The 23,951-nt window shown below is 43.2% G+C and overlaps 1 protein-coding gene across 5 annotated transcripts in view; it reads left to right on the top strand.

Annotated features, from left to right (window-relative positions):
- Nucleotides 1-23,951, top strand: part of LOC107084873 (nesprin-2-like) — a 35,997-nt gene that overhangs the window by 5,735 nt on the left and 6,311 nt on the right. For 4 of the 5 annotated variants that reach the window (XM_015374925.1, XM_015374924.1, XM_015374922.1 and 1 more), the window contains 19 exons: nt 603-3,628; nt 5,683-5,805; nt 5,943-6,098; nt 6,168-6,409; nt 8,552-10,613; nt 11,915-12,249; nt 13,660-13,804; nt 14,845-15,045; nt 15,579-15,838; nt 17,348-17,507; nt 18,935-19,078; nt 19,424-19,564; nt 20,469-20,645; nt 21,319-21,456; nt 21,555-21,740; nt 21,901-22,014; nt 22,092-22,244; nt 22,314-22,391; nt 22,939-23,070. In XM_015374925.1, coding sequence (XP_015230411.1) covers nt 603-3,628; nt 5,683-5,805; nt 5,943-6,098; nt 6,168-6,409; nt 8,552-10,613; nt 11,915-12,249; nt 13,660-13,804; nt 14,845-15,045; nt 15,579-15,838; nt 17,348-17,507; nt 18,935-19,078; nt 19,424-19,564; nt 20,469-20,645; nt 21,319-21,456; nt 21,555-21,740; nt 21,901-22,014; nt 22,092-22,244; nt 22,314-22,391; nt 22,939-23,070 — 7,973 coding nt within the window. The remainder of the gene's footprint in view (nt 1-602; nt 3,629-5,682; nt 5,806-5,942; nt 6,099-6,167; nt 6,410-8,551; nt 10,614-11,914; nt 12,250-13,659; nt 13,805-14,844; nt 15,046-15,578; nt 15,839-17,347; nt 17,508-18,934; nt 19,079-19,423; nt 19,565-20,468; nt 20,646-21,318; nt 21,457-21,554; nt 21,741-21,900; nt 22,015-22,091; nt 22,245-22,313; nt 22,392-22,938; nt 23,071-23,951) is intronic. The other variant, XM_015374923.1, reaches the window with a different exon arrangement.

The raw sequence follows: 23,951 nt of genomic DNA, 5'->3' as shown, positions 1-23,951 counted from the left end.
TACCTCCTCTGACTCCATTGATGGTTCCAAACCTTTGCACCCAGAGGCCATGGTTGACTGGACCAGTGGTCTGGAGATGAAGGAAACAGGAAAGGAGACGGACACAGCCGGAGCCCCTTTAACTCAACAATCAGGTGAATCAACTAATGATCAGGAGAAGTTTAACAAATTTACAGCAACAACACCAACGAGTTCAATAGTTGCCCCAGTATCTCCTGACAAGGAAGAAATAGTGGACCGTCAAGCATCAGACAGTCAGATAGGAGAACATATTGAATTTAGAGAGCAACTAGGACTTATAATTTCAGTAAAAACTCAACCTGACTCAAACAACCATGAGAAATGTGATGAAATTGAAACATCAAGTCAAAGTGGAGAAGCAGCTCTTTCAGTAAAGGAGGACAAAGAAGAACCTGGTACTACTGTAGTGGAACTAGAACCTTATATGTCAACCAAACAAGAGTCAGAAAGTCCTGAGATCCTATCAAGCTTTCATGCTAAAGAGCTTGAGGCAGATAGTTCAGTCAGCTCTGTAATGACATTTCAAGCGTCTGAGTTTGTAACAAGAGAGTCTCCAGAACAAACAGTTGTTCAGTGTTCAGAAAGAGACATGGATGCTGCTACCAAGGAGCAGCTTTCTACTCCCTCTGACTCCATTGATAGTTCCAAACCTTTGCACCCAGAGACAATGCTTGAATGGACCAGTGATCTGCAGATGAAAGTAACAGAAGAACTACCAACAAATATTGACATGTCAGATAATAATTCTGTTGTAGAACAATTCCGTGAACTGGGTGAAAATAGTGGACAAAAAATCGTTGAGGATCAGGCTCTAGAAACCAATAAAGGTGCCACAATCATTCTTGATATAAGTGAAGCATCTATAGATGAATCAGATTCTCGCTCCTATAATGTCGAAAAATGTACCTTAGGCTCAGATGCTAAAGAGTTTCAGGAAGATATTTCAGTCAGTTCTGTGATGCTGTATCAGGAATTTGAGGTTGGACCAAGAGAGTCTCCAGAACAAACAGTTGTTCAGTGTTCAGGAAGAGACGTGTATGCTGCTATCAAGGAGCAGCTTTCTTCTCCCTCTGAATACATTGATGATTCCAAACCTTTGCACCCAGAGGTCATGGTTGACTCAACCAGTGGCCTGGAGACGAAGGAAACAGGAAAGGAGCCGGACACAGCAGGGGCCTCTTTAACTCAACAATCAGGTAAATCAACTACTGATCAGGATAATTATAACTTCTTTTCAGCAACAGAATCAACAAGTCCAGTAGTTCCGCCAGTACCTTCTGACAAGGAGAAAACATCAGACCTTAAAGCATCAGATAGTCAGATAGCAGAAGATTATGGTGAGGAGCAGCCGGGACTTACCACCATTCCATACATGGAGTCTGAGAATACACCCAAAGACTCTCCACAACAAACAATTCCTCTGTGTCCAGAAAGACCACCAGACCCAGCTTCCAAAGTTCAGTCCCCCACTGATTATACAGCTGCTCCCAATTTAACGGATTATATCGAGAATTTATGGAGAAACACAGAAGAAACGAAGAAGAGATATTTGACTCTTGATTTTCCTGGTATGGCAGTCAGTCAGACATGTGAGCTAGAGCTAAAGCAGCTGGAAAAAGATGCTGAGGGCAACAGTCATTCCAATGGGGTTAATTCTGCTGAGCGTACTCTTGCTTTTTCTTTAGAGGGAAAGGCAGAACTAAAAGAAATAATCCCCACTGAGGAGGAAAATGTAAAACTAAACCACACCATAAGTGAGCAAAATGAGTGTGAGCAGGAAATATCACAGGGAAGAACTACAGAACATCAGGAAAGTGGTGCACATCAAGAGATCAGTGAAGCAAGATCTGCTCAAAACGAATCTGTCTGTATTTTACACCTGGACATCACCACCAGTCCTAAGGTCATCGACAACATGTGTGTCACAGGAGATAAGCCCACTAAGGAGTCTGCTGAATCAAATGGACAGGGAGGTATTGATAAAAACACTTCAGCTGAGGCCAAGCCTTTTGTGTGTGAAGAGGTTTTGGAAAACTTCACAGAATTTATTGAAATAAGCTTAATTGAGCGAGACCAAAATCATCCGATTGAGGCCAACCTGGAAAACACGCAAAGTATTCCAGATGAACATCCCGCTCTTCTGACATCTCTGGTTGATTCAGAATCTGGCAACTTGGAAAATTCTCAATTGCTGAGTGAAGTTCGTGTTCTACAGCTAGAGATACAGACTGGTCCAGAAGACAGTGAAGCCACCTTGAACCAAGAAAGAATAGAGACACTCATAGATGTCACTGAAACACCTACCCAGGATGAAGAAATTTTAGTTATCCCACAGGAAACTGCCACTGAGACCAGCGTTACCGAAAATATAGGTGATGTTTCACAAGGTGATTCTGTGAAACTCAGTTGTTCTGTTTATGAGTCAATAAAACCACATGAGACCAGAGTCATTGAAATAAGCTTGACTGATAAGGACATACATTCAAGCAAAACTGAGACAACAATAGAACTTTGCACAATAGAACAACAAAGACCTGGGCTTCCAGAAAGGACAACACCAGAAAGTTTTGATGGAAACTCAGAGGAGGGGGAAATGACTTGCATGGAATCTAAAGAGCAAGTAACTTCCCAAACCAGTGAGGAGGAGCATGAGAACATTTTAGATGTGCCAATAATAGATAAAACAAGATGGAAAACACAACCAACCTGTTCCACATGGAAAGAGAATATGCCTCAGAGTGACTCCTCTCAACATAGCTCTGCACAGTTCCAGTCAAGTGATGCCGACATGGCACTGGAGGAAAAAATGGTCATGGAGAAAGATTTCCTTAGACCACAAGAAGGGATTACTCAAGACCTTTCAAAAACTATACAAGAAAGACCCGGAGACCTCCCTCCAAGTCCTAAAGGTACAGAGTTGCTGATTTCAAACCCAGACACTCAGATGCCAAAAGATACCTCATCCGTTATAATAACAGACATGCCAAACACTAATCCAAATGACACAAGTATTCAGAGCACAAAAGAGATAGAAATAGAAGATCTGCATTCTTACGATATTGACCATGAAGAGTTGACAGTGGTAGAAACAGATGCAGCACAGCAGGGGCAGCAAAGATCAGCTGAAACTGTGAGATCTGAAAACAATAGGAAGGAAGAAAGGCAAGATGACGCTCATCCAGAGTCTCTCAAAGGTGCATCGCCTGGAGAAGTTCAGGACCACCGTATTACAGAGCAGCCCTCTACATCATTCATACAGGAGACAGAGACTTTTTCTGGGACGCTTGCTGAAAACAGAGAAATCCTTTTCAGTAAGTTTGAAGTTCAAACTGTAGAAATTCAAAAGTATCCAGAGATGGAGCCAACTATAAAGTCTGTGAAGGACTGTGAAAATAAAGTGCTTAAAGAAGCTGCTAGAGAAACCTCTGCCTCGTTGGAGTCTGAACACAGTTTGGTCCTTAAGGTCAAAGAGGATGAAAAGTCAACAGATGAAGGAGAAGAAATTATTCAACAAGTTGAGAGAGAGCCTGAAGAAAGACATGTCAATCTCGAGGTTCCACTCCAAACTACTGATGATGAAGTAGAACCTCTGGATGAGAAGTCAAAGGTAAGTCATTCTAATATTTCAATATATTTTAATATTATATCAGCTTTGTATAGTTAAAGAAACATAGCACAAATCTTTACTGTGGTAAGAAGAAGGAAAGTACCTCACCTAAGGGAGTACCTCACCTAAGGGAGCTTCTTGGACAGCTTGATTTGTCCCTAACTAAGAATGCAAGAGTTCTTGTATTGGATTCTGCAATGTAAGGTTGGGAGGAACCAGTATGGTGAAGTAAATGATAGACTTTAGGGAGGCTGAGGATCCCAAGCTTGTCCATGTGCTTAATCAATACAGGCTAGAAAATGTCAGCCTGGGTCCTTAAAGCCAGGAGCTTTAGAGGTTTGACTCTTCAGCTCTGGAGTGGATCACAAGGAGAGGTGGAGGGTTTTTCAACTGGTTCACATGGACTTTGTGGGGAAGCTCCAGGGGCCATCTGGTGTTGGGACAAGTGGAGCAGGAGTCTGATCCACATTGCTAGCAGAGGTTGCCCTAGTTGGAGCTGTCCTTGGTGCTTGTTGGACTCCAGGGCTACCATTTGTTATGGGCCCCGTTTATAACTATAATGGACGTGAATTATTAACGTAGTGCTCGGTTCTTCTGACTGCCTCCAATCAAGACCCACAGCATGCGTTACATGAGTTTACAGCTGACTATGAACAGGTCAGGATGAAGATCAGCTCTTGAAATCTGATTCCATGGTTAGTTTTAAAATCTCTTTTTGTTGTTCCTTTATTGATGAAATTATAATGTCCAGCTATAAACACGTCAGCATGGTGTTCCATGTGGCCCAAATCCTTAGCTTGTCTTACACAACAGTAGTAATAGAAAATAATTAAAAATCATCTAAATATTGTTGACCTCAAACTCTTTCCGTAACTATGCCAGACCTGTAACCTAATTTCTGAAAAAGTCTAAGTGGTCTCCAGTAACCAGCAGTTTCGTATATCAGTCCTGCAGGTTCTTTGTGCTCAGACGCTCCACTCTCTCAGTCTCTGGTATCTCAAAGTTTATCTGTCTGTTTTTGGAGCCATCTGTTCATTAGCCGCCATCTTGCTGCTAATGATATCTGGCCATTCAGGTGTGCAGGATAGCACAGAAGCTACAGCAGGTCAAAGATGAAACCCTGGAGCTTGTTTCCCAGGTAACAGAGAGACTCCTCCAGTCCACTTAGCCTTTGATTCAACCTGCAGATTCTGGTCTGAGGCTTGTGGCCTTTTATCGTGGCCTTCCTTCCAATAGGAGCCTCAGGAGAGACTAATCGCAAAAACGATGAGAATCTCAATTTATTCCTTTTTTCCCCCCAGCAGTATGGGGGCAGGATTGCATGTCCTTATGGGAGTGTCTTGGAGAGTTTGCAGAAGTTGGAGAAGTGAGTCCAATGTCAGAGCAAACCTGCATCCTCCTACACCAATGATCACAGTTAAGATCAGGATGGACATTGGTCTCTAATGTTAAAATAATATCATGATTTATGGCCCAACAGCATTTATGAGAAGACCACCCAAACTGCCAGGTAGTTTGCTCATGACAACATATCTGCTAAATGATAAATAATGAGTGGTTCATCTAAACTTTAGCATCATGTATTTCCCTCTTTATTACAAAACTACATTTTTCTTTAAAGTTTGATTGATTATTCCTTCATAAACTTTCATGCAAACCTAATCTTAAATTGCTTGTAGAAAACATGATTTTGAATCTATTTGGGGAGTGTTGGCCTAGCAGTTAGAGCCCAGCACTGTAATCTGGGAAAGTTGCAAGTACCCGTTTGATCCCAACAGCCTGCACTCTGGGTCCCTGAGCAAGACCCTTAACCCCACAATGTTCCCCGGGAGCCGCACAATGGCAGCCCACTGCCCAGCAAGGGGATGGGTTAAATGCAGAAATGGAATTTATCCATTGTGAGACAATAAAGGGATTTAGATTATTTATTCTAAAATATTTAGGTGGGTTTTAGAGTTAAGTAGATGCTAACAGGATCTTTGGAGATGGTTGAGCAAACATTACCTGATGCTGCTGCAGTGGAAGTAAGTCATCCGCACGGAACTTTATTTCAGGAAGAAGAAACCCAAACATCTGAGAAACCTTATCTGAAGGAACCTGAGAGGACCATTGTAGACAACATCTTCTCAGAAATGCAACGACTCAGTAGGACAGAAATCATCCCGCAACTCAGCAAGGTACGGTGACCATGGTCTGTTCTGATGTTTGTTTTAAAAAAGAAAGTCGTAGCTTACCTGCTAACTTTGGATTATGACACTGATGCATAAAGCAAACCTTTTCTTCAACCTTTCTAATGTTTATGGTTTGTTTCAAGGATGAATTGCAGAAGAATGTCCCAGAAGAACTGAACACCTCCGCCAGAGATCTGGGTCTTCAGCTCAGCAGACTCGCCTCCAATGTCCTTCACATTAAAAACAGTCCCACTGATCTTAGCCTGGAGGCCATGCAGCAGCAGGTGGAGGAGCTCCAGGTGAGTTCAAGGCTCTGCTCCTCTGGTTTACATCAGAAAGAAAAGCTTAAAGAATTTCTCGTTGAACAGAAAGGATTAGAGCTGTCCAAGCTTCAGAGTTCACTACTGCCACAGCTGGGAGAAGCAGACGCCATTAGAGGGAATGTTCTGGAGGACCTAGAGGACCAGTGGGCTACTGTGGCAGAAGAAGCAGCTGCTGCTATCCAGATTAAAGAGGCTCAGTTGCAGCTTGTGGCTGATTACTGCAGGCAGAGGGCAACAGCAAAAATGATGCTGAATGGACTTAATGCAGAAATCGTTACCATTAAAATGTAAGTATCTTCCATATTCCATTACTTTGAAAAATACCTGGAGGGGAACTACAACAAATACCTGTTACCTTTTCCCTGTAATCCCTTTGCTGTTTTTCTTTAATTGATTCTCAAAGGAAGTTTTCCTAAATCCGTCTTGCAGCAGTTTGGTAGATGGAAGCAGTTTGGATCTAGTTTCAGATCAGATTGCAGATTTTCTCAGATATAAAAACAAATCTATTGCCATTAACTCTATAAATATCCCCTAAATTTCCCAGCTTGTGAGTTTTTTCCATAATTCACTTATTAGTTGATAATTTTCCTAAAACCTTTTGTTTATATTTTATCATGTTTTTTTTCCAGGGAAAGGGGAAGACAGGAATAATACACATCAAGTACAGAACTATGTACATACAAGGAGTTTGTCACATACATGTTCATACAACAGGATACATTTTACATTATAAAGTCATCGTAATAATGTTGGGCTCTTAGGCCACTTTGCTGGAGCAAAGAAATACCATTCCAACCATCGCTCTAAGAGTTCCATTTTCTGGTTAACATAGGCTGTTATCTGTCCCATCTTACATATTTTCAACACAATGGAAAGAAAACACTCAGCTTTCTGGTTGTAGCCATTTCCTGGTGATAGTGTTTCTGCTGGATGTTCATTAAGTATTTGTCCACTTTCAGCCAGTCTAGAGAGGAACACATCCCAGATACAAAGTCTTAATATCCCATGGAAAATCCTCTCTGAAAATGTCTTGTAATGAGTTATGTATGTCTGAATTTTTGGGAAATCCCCAAAGACATGGTGGTGATTTGCACTTTGTTGACCACATTGTCTCCAGCAGACAGGGGTGGTGTTACTGAATTTAGATTTTTGGGATGGGGCAGTAAAATATTTAATTAAGTTCTTCCAATTAGATTCTCTCCAGGTCATTGAACTGGAGCATTTCCATATTCTTTTCCACTCTTCATTTGATATTTCACTCCCTGTTTCCCTCTCCGATTTTGCTTTAATATATGCTGTGGAGTGAGTGTTTTTCGCTGATATTTGGTTTTATATATTTGGGTGATCCAGGCCTGTAGAGCTACAATCTTGCAGCTTTTATTTGCATCTCTAGTGATGGCCTTCCTTGCCAGCATGACGTTCAGCTCAGTCCGGGAAACAAGCCACATGAAGGGATACACCTGCTGGATGGTTGCCCTCAAGGAATGGACCTGGACTCTCCTATAAATTAGAATGAATAGATCAGCCTGCAATTCTTTTATAGCTATTTTAAAAGAGCATCTTTATGTTGAAATGGAAACAAAGAAATTCAAAAAGCTTCCTTATGCATATTAACAGGGACAGTTGTAGATCAAACTGGTTAATTTGCATTTTATTATATGTTATATATAGTATTGTTTGCGTGCGTGTACAGCTGTTCCTGGGTTGGGTTCAAGAAATAACGCAAATATGGAGAAAACATGACGAAGTACAAGGTTTATAGAAACATTATCATAACGACACACACAAAAATCTAATGTAGATCGCAGATTTAGGAATAAATTTAATAATGGTTGAATAGAGAGCAAAACCAAAGATGGAGTTTGTTCTGATGGTAAATTAGTTCAATGAAGATTGACCAAACGTCACTTCCTGCTTTGAACACCTGCTGTTTCACCTGCTCTTCTTCAAACTTCAGTTAAAATGGTTAATTTCACCAACAGGTTTAAACACAGGAAATCAAGTTTAATAACAAATCTGTCGATTGCATCGACACATTGACTCTTCAGCAGTCCCACACACTATGCATGCTTGTAGCGACAGCGCACAGGAAAAACTCCCTTTGAACAGGAAGAAACCTCCAGCAGAACCAGGCTCAGACCTCTGCTGAGGTTGACTGGGGTTCAAGGAGACAAAAGTAGAAATAGAAAAGGAAACATAGATACAAAAGATTTAGATAGGTTAGGAGTTTTCCCTTAAATGCTGACATTTTCAATGATTTAAAGTGGGCACTGCCTTTGTTTGTAATGAAAAAATAAAATGCATATGCTAACACAAGTCGCCAAACAACTGCGATATGTGAGTCACATCTCAATGTGCCCTCCATTTTTTATTTTTTGTGTCTATAGCTGAGAAACAGAGCGGTTTGAACAGATTTGTTTGCCCTTTAGGTCCCCAGAAGACAGCAGCCAGAAGCAGGCAGAGCGAATATGCTGCTTCCAGAGAAGGATGGAGGAGAACAGAGTGATGCTTGGGGAGTTGCTGATAAAACAGGCAGAGATTTGTCTCCACCTCAGTCCAACGCATCAAGAAAGTGTTCAGATTGAGAAAAACAACCTGCTGGAAACATGGAAGTCTCTAGAAAGGACGGTGGAGAGCAGTCTTTATCATGCAAACGTCTATTCTCAACACATCAACACTCTTCTAGCAGATCTGAATGGTTTGCTGGAGCGCGTCGATCCAATCTGCAAAGACCTTCAAGTCAAAAGTTCTTCATTTAGTCTGTGGAGTTGCAAGGAAGCCCAACACCTGATGGAGGCAAATGCTGAGATTAAAGCAGCCAAGCAGCAATACCTTCATTTACAGCGAATGTCAGAGGAGTTAGTTCACAACTCTCAGTGGGGTCAGGATTCAGAGGAGGTAACCAACAAGCTCCAAGAGGTGCAAAACAAGCTGTGCCTCACAGAGGAGCTGCTATCCTCTCAGACAAAGAACAGCAGCAGCCCTGTTATGGAGAAAATGGTTGCTGTGATGACACATGGCCTGGCATGGGCCAAGCAGACAGAGAGGGACATTGAGGGTCGGAGGAGGTGGGTGCCATTACTTCCTGAAGAGGTTCACCGGCAGCTCAATGACCTAAAAAAGCTTCAGTCTGAAGTGACGGCAAAACAAGGCCAGCTGGAGCTACTGGTGGAGGAAGTGACTGAACTGCTTCCTCAGCTTGACCAGGCTCAGGAGGTGCCATTTGTACAGACTTCTCTTACAGGCCTTGAAGAGCTTTCAAAGTCCACCACAGCCAAGCTGTCCAAAGCTATCAAGGAGGTGGAGTCTGGACTCCAGATCAGAGAGAAGCTCTCTGAGCAGATGGCTGAGTTGGACTCCTGGGTTGGGTCTTACCTGCAATCAGAGGTCTCCAGGAGCACAAAGAGAGAAGCTATTGGCCACAGTGATATGGATCAGGAAGTTCTCCAGGTCCAAGAAGGCCTGGCTGAGGCGGAAAGGCAGGCAGCCATCTGTGAGGCTCTGCTCATGACCAGCAAAGACATCGCAGTGGAACTCAGTGCGATGGAGAACTTCCAGCTTTTTGACAAGATCTGGAGGCTTCAGGAAGATGTCAGAACCATCATCAGCCATGAGAAGAACCAGAAAGAGCAGCTGGATCATCTCCTCATGGCTGCAGAGTTAAGAAGGAACTCTTTAGACAGTATTGATAAAAGTCTGAGGCAGATGTTAGCCGAGATGAGCGGACTGAAGTTTCCCATCACCAAAGAATCCCTGAAACTCTTAAAGCCTCTAAAACTCAAGCTTTCAGAACACAAGTCCCAGGTGGACCTCCTGATCCCGTGGACTCCTCCAGAGAAGCTCAAGGAAACAAACGATGCATTCTCTCAAGTTCAGAGCAAAATAGCATCATTAGAAATGAAATCCAAGGACCATGAGAATTACCTGAACATGAAGCAGCGTTTGGAGACGGTGAAGGAGGACATCCAGCAGCAGGTTCTCCTGACCAGCGATGACAGCAGGGAGTTGATGGACCGCTACAGAAGGTGCCTCAGCCTCTTCCTCCAGTTTCCTCAAATTAAAGGACTGTGTGAGGAGGCCCGCTCCAACCTTGACTTGATCTCTGCAGACCTTTATTCCTCACAGCTGGTTGCTGAGCAACAGACCATTAGACAAACCGAGGAAGTCCTGAACGCCTTGGAGATCACTCTCAGCAACAATCTGGGTCTCATTGAACTAGATGCGCTCAAAGGGCTGGACCTTGAATCAGTGAGGAACTCCACTCAGGACTTCCTCTGGAGGATCCTCAAAGAGCTTCAGGGCGCTCCTACGTTGGAGCCCAGCCAGGTGACTGTGGAGAGGGAATACTGGAGACTCCTGTCTCTGAAAAAGGCCACAGAGCTGCAGATGAGGGCGCTGCAGGTCCTGGAGCAAAAAGACGGTGGCGACCAGAGGAAGCAGGAACTGATGGACTTAAAGAATTCCGTCTTAAAAGAATGGAACTCCAAAATGGTAAGTCATGATTTCTGTTAGCCGTAAATAACCCTTACAGGTTATATGATCCAAAACCATCCAAAGATGAGGAAAAATGTCTGAAAATAAATGGATTTACTCTTAATTTGATCAGGTAAATATCATGGTCTGCCAATTGAGTATTTTAACCTTAAAATAAGAGACTGCATTTGTTTTTATTTTAAGTATTACTTGTCCAATTCCACTGGAAAAGTTTAACTCTCTCATATTTGTTCAAAGAATTGACATCTATGAACAGTTTTTATATTAGTTTGTGTTGCAGAGTGAAGGTCTCAGGGGACGTAGGGGGAATGTCTGCAGGGATTAGATTATGGGTTATCCTGTTTCTGCCTTTCAGATTAAATAGAGAACTGTCAGTTTTGGTGGAGGTTTTGGGGTCCCAAATGCAGAGAGGAGTAGGCATGGATGAGTTTGGATGGTTAAATGAAGTCAGAGGGAAACAGAGGCAAAAATACAAAATACAAAAATACTGAAAACCAAACAAAACCAATAAACGTCATGAAAAATACTCAGGAAGCAACTAAACATCTTCAAAATGCAAGAAACCAGCCCTGAATGAAGGCTCTGGTCCTCTTTTATGCCCAGCACTATGATTTTAAAGATCTCTTTCACCTGTGTAGGCTACCCAAGTTCTTCACAAAGATCCTCTATTAGTAGAGATGCACAACTTGCACTAACCCACACAGGAACCCTGACAAGAACATGATAACCAGACTTATTTTGGGTATTTAGGATTTCCAATACTAGTTCATTTTTTATGCTCACCTTTGCTAGGAGCTCTACCTTATTTTTAGTACTTTTCTTAGTGTTGGCATTAAGGTTGTGCCGTTGTTTTAAACTGTTACTCGTTCTTAACCAGAGGCATCAGTTCAGTAAATCCCAGCTTCCAGTGATTTTTCACCTCTGCTTTATTGAAGCCCTCCAGTCTTTTTCCTTTGCCGCTGGGTTCTTTAGTTTGCCTCTCATCTCCACGCCCTGCAATTGCTCCTTTCCAGAATATAGTGAGCTTATTGTTTCTACTTAAACTCTTCATCTCGGCGTTGCTTTTGAAGACTCCTCTGCACTTTGTCTTAATAGAACATCAAACATCCTGATTATTTCTTTGTGAATCAGAGGATTAAGTTGTATTTTAATCGGGTTATTGGCTGTTTTTTTTTCCATATGTTCTGATTTAATACATGAAATGAAATATTTAAAAGCCCCATCTTTTATTTCTTCATGCTGTAATTCTTCAGTCTGAAATATTTAATGAACCAAACCATAATCTGTTTTATTTTCAGGAGGAAGTTGTGAAAACCAGAGAGAGCTGGAGGAGCTACACCCTGACAGTGAATAGAGCAGCTCAGTTCCTGCATGACATCGAGGTGTCTCTGCTGCCTCTGCACGGTTCTACCGGGCCATGTTATGAATCCCAGGAGGAGACCCAGGAGGCTTTGACCTCCCTGCAGAATCAGTTTCAGAGCCACATTGAGAAGCTTCAGGAGCAGGAGGTGGTGCAGACCTGTCTGTCTCCACAGAAGCTGGAGCAGCTCCAGGAAACGATCCTCAGCCAGCTCCTGGTTCGGATGTCCACACTGCTGGCAAAAGGACACATTAGACTGGAAAATCTCTCCAGGTAAATCTGATTTCTGATGGAAGAAATGATTTATGTTGTTCTAAAGATGTTATCATTGACCAAGTCGCTCAAAGAACTGTGATTGCGGATCTATTTTGTGTGTTTCTTGCTGCTAAACCTGCTCATGTTTCCAAGTTCCAGACTTTACTGATTTATTTGGGTTTTTAGTGAGTGACCAAAGAAAAAGAGTGAAGAAAATGATAGGTGGTTTTCTGTCAGGTGAGCATACCTCGTCAGACCAGCATACCCATAGTCAATACGCATGCACAATATGTCAGATTTGAGTTTATTCCTTTAGTCATGTACAAAAAAAGCAAAACAATTTAAGTTCAGGTCACCATATGCTTAAAAAAAACACCAAAAAGTAAGTATTTAATTGTCTTTTTATACACGACTAAAGGGATACACACCTGTTGAAGTAGTTGAAAGTCTATTTTTCGTACAAATTCAAAGGGATAAACTAAAGGGGTTTTGCTCATCTGACAGTACAGCGGTTGTTAATTTTTTGAAATATAGATGCAGCTCTTCTGGTTCTGTCCTCAGAGGTTAATCAAGCCTCATGCAGAGAGAGTAACCCAGCAGGCAGGAGGTTCTGTTTAAAGAAGCTTTAGCTTCTAGAATAATCTCACAGGGAATGGCCTACCTGCAGACCTACCAGTACATTAAGGTCCAACCAGACTGGCCATTGTGGCTCTGGTTGTAGATAACTGTGCTCTCATGTAAATGTAAAGGTTCTCTTGTTATGTGCACCAAATTTAAAATGGAAAGCTTTATTTGAAAAACCAGCACTGCCTCTTCATCCCCAACAAACCATTAGCGGAGTGACACACGGCAACATGTAGCATCATTATCTGCTCAGAGCTGAGGGAAGATAGATGGAGCTAAATCAGAACAGGCTGCAGGAGACCACGGAGAAGACCATGAACATCTGCTCAGTGGTGTAACGCAGGAGGACATGAAAAGTAAAGACTCGTCCTCTCAGTCAGACACTCTTTGAATCTGGTTTGGGAGTCAGAGGTTTCTTAGTTTGGTGGGAGAAGGCTCATGGTGTGGGATAAATTCACAGTAAAGGAGGATTAAGGTGGACCCTGACTGAGGACAATGGAGCTCAATGAAGACCTGGTAGAGCAGGTCTGGTCCGTGAGAACTTTGGCTGGAGAGTCAGGCTGAAGGAAGAGTTTTGGGTTGAATAAGGCTGAGACTGACATCAGGCCTTAGGTCCAACATCAGGGTCTGGCCCAGACTTCCTAGATGCTCAGCTTTGTATTTAGAAACCCAAGATCCTTTTCCTCCCATCTCCCGTTTCTATTACAATAATTGTTATTGTTAGATCACAAAGAGGTGCACTGTACCTGTGAGTGGCTAAATCCTAGGCTAGCATCCCGCTGCTAATGATATCTGGCCTTTCAGGTGTGCAGAGCATTACAGAAGCTACAGAAGGTCAGAAGATGAAACCATGGAGCTTGTTTCCCAGGTAACAGAGAGACTCCTCCAGCAGATGTCCCAGAAGGTCACCTGTCTGTCTGACTGCACTGACCAGGTGGAAACACTCACAGTGAGTATTGAGCGATGAATTCATCCTGGAGTTCAGATATCCTTCATCTTTACCGAAACCAGTTTCACTAAACCCCCACAAAAAGGCTGCATTCACACTTCAGGCCTTAATGCTCAATGCAGATTTGTTTTTTGCGTTGCCGTTCACATTTACATTTCTATACAAGTCGCACAAATATGTGACTTGTATAGTATAGAATAGAATAGAATAGAATAGAAAAGAAAAGAATGGATTAGTGTAGTATAGAATAGAATACAAAAGAATAGAATATCTCTTTATTGTCCCTCAATGGGGAAATTCTGGTGTTTGCAGCAGCAAAAAGATTATAGAAAAAATTATCACACAAATGTGGACCTTAGAAAAATGTATAAGAATAACATAATAGTGAAGAGGTAATAGATAAACAATAAAATACTGTAAATTGTTTTAACAATATAAAACTGGCAAATAAATAACCAATATACTGTATAGCTATGAACATTTTTACAGTATGTGATCTCTTGTGTAAAATGCATTCATAAGGGACTTAAGCGTCCCCCATGCACAGTAGAGGACGTAATGACGTCACAAGCCAGCTGCTCTATGTTTACGGAAGTACTGTGAACACAGCGTAAACATATAAGTCCATGGATGTAGTGCTGGAGCGCATCTAGTGATCTTTCCTAACTTTAAAAACTAAATTATTTCAAGATAGTTAAGAATAAAGACTGATATCTGTATCGTTGTCCGCCATGGTTGTTTTTCTTGCCGCTTCTGCTTAGCTAGAGGCAGAATGGTGACCTTTGTCGGGTATTAATGGCATTCAGGTTGGATGGATGTGACCTGGCCGTTCAGACACAGTTCACATTTAAAAAGATCAGATTCGTATCGGATTCAGGACCACAGACCCAAGTAACCTGGGTCGCATTGGAAAACATAACATCTGCGTTTTTCAGACAACCATGAAAAGATCAGATCCAGGTGGCATATGGGCAAAGAAATGGGATTCGGGTCACTGCAGGCTGCTGAGTGAATGTAGCCTAAGTCTGTCTCTTGCTCAGGCGCTGTGTGACGAGATGGAGTCCATCCTGAGGCGTCTGGAGAACATGACAGAGTGGTGCTCAGAAACGAGCTGTCGAGGAGGTCGGGAGGCTAAGATGGCCGCTGTCTGGAGATGGATGTCACGATTACATAGCGGCATGCAAAAGCTGACAGCTCGCAGTAAAGGACGAGTCACAGAGTGGATGGACGTCACCAACAACGTAAGGAGACCAAGGAAGTTCATTATCATTGTTAAGAGGCATGCTAAGATCCATGAGCTCAGCGTAAAGCTTGGAGGAGCTCTGATCATGCTAACCAACTTAATGTGGACTTTTCAGCATATAATTGTTGGTTTAATGAAATGAAGTGTGTTTCTGTCAGGGATGGAGGTGTTCCTCAGGGTTCTACTGTTGGTCCTCTGCTTTTCTAGACTTTACAGATTTCCTCAGCTAATACAGTTCTATGGATAAATGCAGATCACACCTTTGTACATGAAAAACATTCATTAGGCATTCATTAAAGATTTTAGGCTGGCGGCTTCATAACAAGCTGCTCTACTTACGGAGGAACAAAGGAGGAGACTCAACCTTCACCTGACCGTCTACCTGCTGATGGAAATGAGCCCCTAAGGCTGAATCCTCCATGTTTCTCTGATGTGCTGGAGATAATGATGTTTATTTATGTGCAACCCCTAACCCATTAGATGTCATAAAGGTGGATGAATGGAACGCTGATTATTGGTTGTGCTGTTTAGGTGGAAAAAGCCTCTGCTGTGTTGGAGAAGGTGGAGGCAGAGCTTCCTTGTGCCTCTGAGATGGAGGCCTCCACCGAGGAGCTCCAGGAGCTGCTGCAGTCCTGGGAACAGTTCCAGGAAAGGCTGGACTATGAACACAGAGCCCTGTCTGCTCTGGAGCTGCGTGCAGCCAGGCTGCTGGGAGTCCCCGCCCATTTGGAGCAGGCTCCTCCCATTCCCCTCTGTCAGCACCTTCAGCTGATGCAGAGGCGATACAGCAGGTACGTATAGTGCAGAGATTCCTGCTGTGCCTACCTCTAAATGCTGGGAATAGATTAGTTTGGTGCTTTAGGGAAGCAGATAACCAAAACTCTGCTGCGCTCTATAAAACTGTTACAAAGTTTCCATGGAAACATGTCTACATCTTCTACAGCCTTTAAACATTTTAACATTTCATCCTGATACAGCAAACACTTTTTACTGGAAAACACATTTAGAAATGTAAGGAGATAAATGCTGTTTGTCACATAATAATCTTTTCAGGCAGGTATTTCATCCCAGTAGCTTTCAGTGGGAGGACATCTCTACCAGCTTACATTTATTAAGGGTTGTCCAGACAAACATAGGAAAAAGGAAAATGAAACTGCCGTAAACAGGACAGATGGACCTAGAATTCATGCGAGTAAGACAATAGGAAGGTTCAAAACGTTTAATGACAGAAATAATTAAACTGAACAGAACAGAAACGCGGGCAGCAGCAGCTGCAAGGGGGCGGGGCGCAACCAATCACTGGCACTCTGGATGTGAGAGAAACAGGTAAGTGACCACAATCATCTGACAGGAGATGATTATCAGAGTTAGTCATTTACCCGGGTTAACAGTTCAGTCTTTTCTCTCAGAGGAAGTCAGGATCCAGCCGATGGAACGCCAAACAAGATGCGATGCTGAGCCGTCCAAAGTGTACATGATGCAGCAACCCCATTGAGCAGGCAGGAGACCAATTCAGATCAGAGAAACAGTTCAGAAAGGGACAGTTTGCAGATCCACTAGTCCGTAGCTCAACCAGGGGATTTCGATCCAAACAGGAAGAGGCAGATCCAGGGTTCCGGGAATCCTCAGAGCATTCATTCAGGTCCAGAGTTCTATGAATCCAGCAGTGAGATCAGACAGAACACAAACAGGTGGAGACAGGCAGGCTCAGTGGTTGAGATGAACAGAGACAAGACATGGTACCATGATAAATGCAGAACTTTTAACTGGTCTCCACCTTGGAGCCAGGATTACGGGACTAAAACTGACCTCCCCCACGTTCCGAACCAAAACCCTGAGGGCTCCACGAAGAAGAGTCGGGACACGATCAGGAGACAGGAGACAAACAATAAACCCTCTAAATCCTCTGGGCTCCAAGACTCAGGACAAGAACCAGGGACTTAACTCTCATGAAACAAACATAAATAACTGACACAACAACATAACATGAATAAACAAAGAATAGACAAATACAGTACAAATACAAACGAATAATGATCTAGCCCTGATAGCTGGGCTGAACTGTATCAATAGCAGGGGGAGCAGGTGAATAAGATCAATGATACTTAGAGGCGGGAAGGGAACAGCAAGTGAATGAAGTGAGTAATTAGATTAGCTACTGGGACTGCGATCATGACAAAGTGTGAATAAATAACCAATCAGGTGGTTTATTGTTGTCATGACTCACCATATTCTGACAGAAGCTCTGTAAAAACTGTCCCCAGGCGTGTGAATCCTCTAGCATGGTGTTGTGTTTTCAGGGCGGGGCAGAAGAGCAAAGAGGGCTTACTGGGTACCAGACGGGAGCTGGAGGAGAGGGAAAAGCTCAGAGAAGATCTGCAGCTTCTCCGTGTTTGGCTGGACACTGCAGAGACTCGGCTGTCAGAGATGGAAGAGGGCAGCGGCTCACAGCAGCTTCAGGTGAGGATCTACAGCTGTGTCTTCTCTCTGTCACTGCTTTAAACCAGCTTTTTACCAGCTCTGGTTCATGGAAGCAGAAGAAGCTTTCCCAAATGAAACAGTAGCAGAAAATCTACCTACTTATCTGATCTACTGAGCTGTGTAGTAGATCCATCTATCTGAGCTTGCCTATAAGCTATCAGCCCCTTTATGAAGGCGGGACTTCCTGACAAAATGCTGCTCTCTAAGTCCCCCAAAATATATCTGTTTTTTTTTCATAAAGCCTCTTCAGAAAGAAAGATTGGATATAGGTCTATAATTGACCAAGTCATCTGGGTCAAGAGACAGTTTCTTAAGCAAAGGTTTAATTACAGCAACCTTAAAAGCCTTTGGTACATATCCCTGTAACAGAGATAGATTTATCACATCTAAAATGGAGGAGATCATACCTCCTTAAATAACCTGGTTGGTACTGGATCTAACATCCAAGCTGAAGGCTTAGATGAAGACAATAGTATTGCTAACTCTGAAAGTTCAACTGGATCAAAGCAGTCTAAACCCGGTTCAGATTCTAAGGCTACCTCAGATGCTGCCCCACCCTCCAGAGATAAACCAATCGTAGATAGAGGAGTGCCTGTTGAAGAGTCGTTGAGGGTGACAGTAGTGACTAATTCACCAGGAGCTCTGCTAGCCCCTCTCAGGGGGGTTTACCTCAGACAGCATTGTCACTCGAATCATCCATACAACCAAACTCTTCCATCATATTCAATTGAGTGCATTTACCCATTATGCCTGTTAAAGGGTCTTTACCAGATTTTTAAGCCAATTCTGAGAATTCTAGCTCTGTAATTTGGGCATCTATCCGGTTCTGACTCATTAGTCCACAGCTTCATCTGCCAAATACCAAAAACATTGAAGTGAATGTTTTTTGGACCAAAGCTGTTAAGTAGATCCTAAAGATGAGCCCAAAACAGACGTGGACCGTTTCTAAATCAGCCTCCTAACATCCTTCTAACACTGACACCATGTGATTGGATCAGAAGGACTTTGATGAATTCCTGTAATGTTGTTCAATTTGTCATCGACACAGATTGATCCATTGAATCCACCAGAACTCTTGATCGGTAGAAACCATGAAGAGTCTATTTATTCTGTGATGCACTGAAGTTCTTACCGAGTGCATCCTTCTCATTCTCTCCTCTAACTGTCAACACATTGAACAGATTTATCCTGCTTTTTATTTCATTTTATCAACATTCATTCTTGTTGTCAATAAACCCCCTTGACTTACTGTTGCCAACAGTCCCACTCATTCAGGGTTAACTTGCTCTAGATTTTCTAATCCTCTCCTGAAATTGTCAGAATAACTAGAAGAGTCTTTCTCTGTGAGACACTGACTGATTATTCCTTTTGATCTTAGTTTCCATGGCATTGTTTTCTGATTGTAGGAGTTGTATAGAGAAATGTCTGCCCACAAGGCCATCCTACAGCACATTACGGACAGTATTAGGACAAAGTATGCTCTGGTTCCCACTGAGATTGACGGTCAACTGCAGGAAATCACGAAGTCGCTGCATCAAGTGGACACAAAGGTAATCACCGGAATCCATTTTAAGGTCCAAATGTGTCGCCATTTCTGGATTATTGGGTAAGCTTCAATGATCATATTGGTAAGTTGATGTGTCTAATTGTCTTAGATTAAAAAAAAGGTTGGAAGCTCATACTGGTATGGATGTAGAGATCAATGCCTTTTTGTTCTGTAAACTCTACGAGATCCAGCACTGGTAACCCTGCAGCTTGAAGATTAGATAAAAGCGTAGGATTGGCCGAAATGTTTGGATTAAGAGAGGATTTCTTAGTAAAGGTTGATTATAGGTATCATGCAGTGCTCCTTCTCTTCTTAGATGCATGATCTTTGTCCCTAATTGGTCCATCAGGTAGCAGAGGCTGTGGAGAGGAGTGGTCCTGTTCAAAGACTGGGGACCAAGCTGTCTGATGTCCTGGCTGGCCTGACATCCGTTCAGGACAGAATGAAGGACAGGAGCCCCACTGTGGTTGAAGCAAAGGTGAAACAGAAGGTGGGTGCCTGTTTGTGGAGGGTGGGTTAGAGATATACCCCATTTACAATACCCTTGAAAAACCGTGCCGAGACCAGTCCGAGCTCAGTAACTGAGATAACTTATCATTTGTAAGTGGAAAGCAAACTGAACTGAACCGAGCTAGACACAACCGAACCGAGCTAACTCTAGACAAGTTCCAGAGGTGGGCTCGGCTCGGTTTTTCCTTGGCTCGGTTCTCTGATAACAAGAGCGCATGAGCAGAATGCGTTATCTCCGTCTGGCTGCACATCCCGATTCACACTCCATTCCAGTAGTTGGCGGTAATGCCCCTCCGGAAGATGTTTGCCAACCAACACAAAACAGAAGAACAACAACTATAAGCAACATATCCACGAAAGGTTGCCGTCTTCGCCTGACCCTCCGCAAACACCGAAGTACAGCAATAGTAATCAAGCATAACTTTCTGAATCTGGCGCCGCCATTTTAATTTGTTTGATTCCCTCCTTCTTCGTCTTCTTCATCATATGTTTTATGGCGGTTGGCAAACAACTTTTGGTGCATTACTGCCACCACCTGCTTGATTTCCTCCTTCAATACTGGCAATAATACCGCAGATCGTCACTAAGAGGCGAGGAGTCGAGGAACCGAGATAGCATGATGTGTAAACGGTCGTCGGAACCGAGCTCGGATCAGTTAACCAGGCCGAGCTCTGTTCTGACGACCGGTCTCGGCATGGATCGTTTTTTCAAGGGTAGAGTAAATGGGGTAATAAAGTCCCTTAATAGACCTCAAAGACTATCTGTCTGTCCAATTAGCGACTTATTGCTATGAGGATAATTGACATCCTCTATCACTATTTACCTCTTAATCAAGTTGATACCTTAATGAAAAAGTTGATAACCTGCAATCTGTCTGTGATCAGCGTGTTTGGGATGAGCTGGATGTTTGGCACTCCAGACTGGCAGCACTAGAAGTGGAGATGCAGGATTTGGAGACGCCACAGGAGATGCTGGTCCTCACAGAGAAACTGGTGGAGGTCCAGCAGCTTCACTCCCAGGTAGCCAAACAGGCGGAGCAGAGGACAACTCTACTCAGCAAGGTGAGAAACGCTCCAAACCAGTCTGACATGTTCATTGGCTGGCTGTGCACAGCCTGGCCACTGTTGCTGACTCCAGCCGCAACAATCACAGCGAGGAAGGCGGGACTGAAGAACGTATCAGAGAGCTCACCCTACATCCTCAGATGTTTTAGGCAAAACCTGCAGAAATGGTTCACTGGAGAGTTCTCTGATAGTTTGACAAAATGACAGAAACAGTCGTTAGGTAGAAACTGAGGCTACATCTGTAGTGATCTGATTGGTTCTAACCGGATGAGGCTTACCTATTAGTCCCACCTTTGAAATCAAGCCATATCAGTCCTTTACCAGACTGATACTCTGTCTATATGCCATATATCTACCTTCCATATCAATGCATTTTCCACTATGTTTTTTACTTTTTTTTCTCCCACACTGTTTACATTTGATCACTGCTTCACTTAATGAAATGTAAATGTTAATTTGCTCTCTGACAGCTGTACTAAACGAAATGTCATTTTGTATACACTGTTTATATAAAATGACGATCGAAGTTATTTAAGTCTAAATGCCTCCCTAGCTGTTTGAAGCTGTAGGTTGATAATGTCATGGACTAGAGGAGATAAAGGCTAAGCCTGTAGCCGGGACCAAACATGCTGATCAAACTTCCTGCTGAGGTGATTGTGTTCCTCCTCAGATACAGACGTGGCTTCGGGAGCACCAAGAAATGATCAAGAGCTCAAAGACCTGGATAATTGAGGCTCAGTCGTGGCTTGCCGCTCCCTGCACCTACACCACGGCTAAATGTCTCAGCAGCCATGTTCACGCTCTGCAGGTCACTGCTGCTCTGATCGCTTCTCTATTTTCCAACCTGGATCAGTCCCAGAATTCTGAAGGTGTGTTTTTATGCTTCTTCTTGTGGCGTTGCTGTAGATTGTGCTGGGTGATTCGTCCCAGATCCGATCCACGCTGCAGGGCTTCAGCTCCGTCCTGAAGGAGATGTCCCAGGTCTGTGATGTCACCGCTCTCCAGGACCAGCTGCTGGAAGCAGACCACCGAGTGGCTGAAGTTCAGGACAGCTTCACAGCTCCTCTGTCTCAGCTGGAGCACGCCGCCGCTGTGAGATTCTCTTTTAGGGAAACCTTTTTATAGATTTACTGACACCAACAGCTTCTGATCCCGTTTATCTCAGTTTAATATTTAAATTTACATCTAAAGGTTGAAAGTTTTTTAGCCGGTGTTGCGTTTCCAGTCACATTGACGTGTTGTATGATCAAAGGAGGTGGAGGCCATAGAAGATGAAGTACGGCGGATGGACGGCGATGTTGCTGAGATCAAGGTGCTGCTCTCATCTCCAGAGACGTTTCCCAGCCCCAGGGAGGATAACCTGAAAGTGAGCCCAGAAATCAGACTCTCAACAGATTGGTCGGTTATATTTTATTCACCCGGTTGCTCTCCTGCTTTGCTCAGATGATCGAGCAGAGGATCCAGTCAATGAGAAGAACAGTAGCTGAGATCCAGAAGTGCAAACCAGGCCTTTGTCTCCCTGAGAAGGCGGAGGAGACGCTGACTGTCTTCAGTGTGGTGGAGCAGCTCCAGACGCTGCTCCTGGACCTGGAGAAGGTTTGTTCAGGATGTCAGGCAGGCTGGGCTGAACCGGCCCATCCTAAAGGACGTGTTCTTATTTTACAGAAGGTGCCGGCCCTGTTCCTCCAGCAGCCTCCCAGTCAGGCCAAAGAGACACAAGAACTCCACCCACCCACATCTGAGGTATGTTAATGATAATCATCTGAGGTTGTCACTACTCCTATCTAAGTATCTTTTTACTCCTCCCACCAAGAGTAACCTGAGTTATTTACACATCAGCTGAAAATCTAGGAAACAGTAGATATGGTTGCTGGAATTTCTTAATCCTTTACTGACATAACAAATATTACCTACTGATTAGTTTTATATGTTTGAGCTGAAAAAAATATTTTAAAAGGTTTTTCTTCTGCTGCAATTAGTTATATTTAATCATGTTATTAATGTTTTATTTTATTTTATACTTTAGACACCATCATTGACATAACTCTGTCTGATTTCATCATGCTGGCGCAGCTTCCAGGCTGCTATGATTCCTTGATTTCCTGATAATAAAGGTTATTTTTTACAGTGGATGAAGTCGTTCCTCTAGTTAACGCGCCTGAAGATAGTTTTTGATTATCTGAAACAGTTTCCACAGAAAGAACATGAATGGAATCTGTAGGGAACATGTAGCGACGTGTAATGCAGAGAAAAAAGGCTCAGCCCTGCGTCGGTGTGTTCTCTGTCCTAGAAGGAGGAGCAGGGCCAGATTACAGTGGTTCATTTTGAGGAGGACATCCTGAGCAGATCTGGAGGAACTCTGCAGACTGTGAAGCAGGCTTCTCCTGAAGAGAGACGGTCCAGGAGCCCCGACAGCATTCCGGTAAGATCCCAGCCTTCAGAGCAAAGGAAGATATATCCTCATTGTTTCCACGCCAGAATTAAACAGACAAGTTTAATCTGCTGTGAGAGAGACGACCATGGAGGGAATGTGGCTGGTCTGTAAGGCTGTCTGCATGTGCAGAATAGTTTGACTATCCCAGATCTGTGTGATGAACAGAGATCTGCTCTCCTGCATGTTGTCCTACTAACTGGCCTGCTGATAGTTTGAAGTTGGAATCTATTTTGTTCTTTTATCAAACAGGGAAAATATTTGATCCTTTTCCCTGATGAATGAAGGACTAACTTCTGTATTATTCCACAGATTATTTTAGATACTATCCCCCTGGATACAAGCTCCTCCTCTTCTGGTGAAGATGAGTGAAAACATTAAAGGAAATGTATTTTGTATTGATAGAGTAGAAACCCAGACATAATAATAAAACCCAGAGTTTAGTTCAACTCTACTGACTGCCAGAGGGTGGAGCTGAAAGCACTAAACGTTCCCTTATCACATGCGCAGTAATTATACCAACAGAGTGACACCTGTGACGCCCTGGATGACCAATCAGAAGCTATAGATGCTGGCCTCATTGAGAGCGTGGTTCGCCTTATATGTCATTAGCTTTTTTGGACCATTCTTTCCTCGGTTCCGTGTTGCTAGAAGCCCTGTGGCCTACTGGCGACAACAGCTTGATCTTTTTATGGGACTTTAAGGCCTGCATGCTGGATGTTGGTGAAAAGTTTCCAACCTCAAGATAAAACAAATCAGAGTCAAGGATTTGGGCCTGAGTTTGTTAAAAGCGGTTTGGTGAAACAGACCTCAAGCTGATATTTCAGGAACAGACCAGATGAAGCTACTATGAGAAAAAGCAGAGAGAGCAG

Source organism: Cyprinodon variegatus, unplaced genomic scaffold, assembly GCF_000732505.1.
Source record: "Cyprinodon variegatus isolate N-32 unplaced genomic scaffold, C_variegatus-1.0 Scaffold110, whole genome shotgun sequence".
In the NCBI taxonomy this organism is placed as follows: domain Eukaryota; kingdom Metazoa; phylum Chordata; class Actinopteri; order Cyprinodontiformes; family Cyprinodontidae; genus Cyprinodon; species Cyprinodon variegatus.
This window is presented reverse-complemented; position numbering and strand designations above follow the sequence as displayed.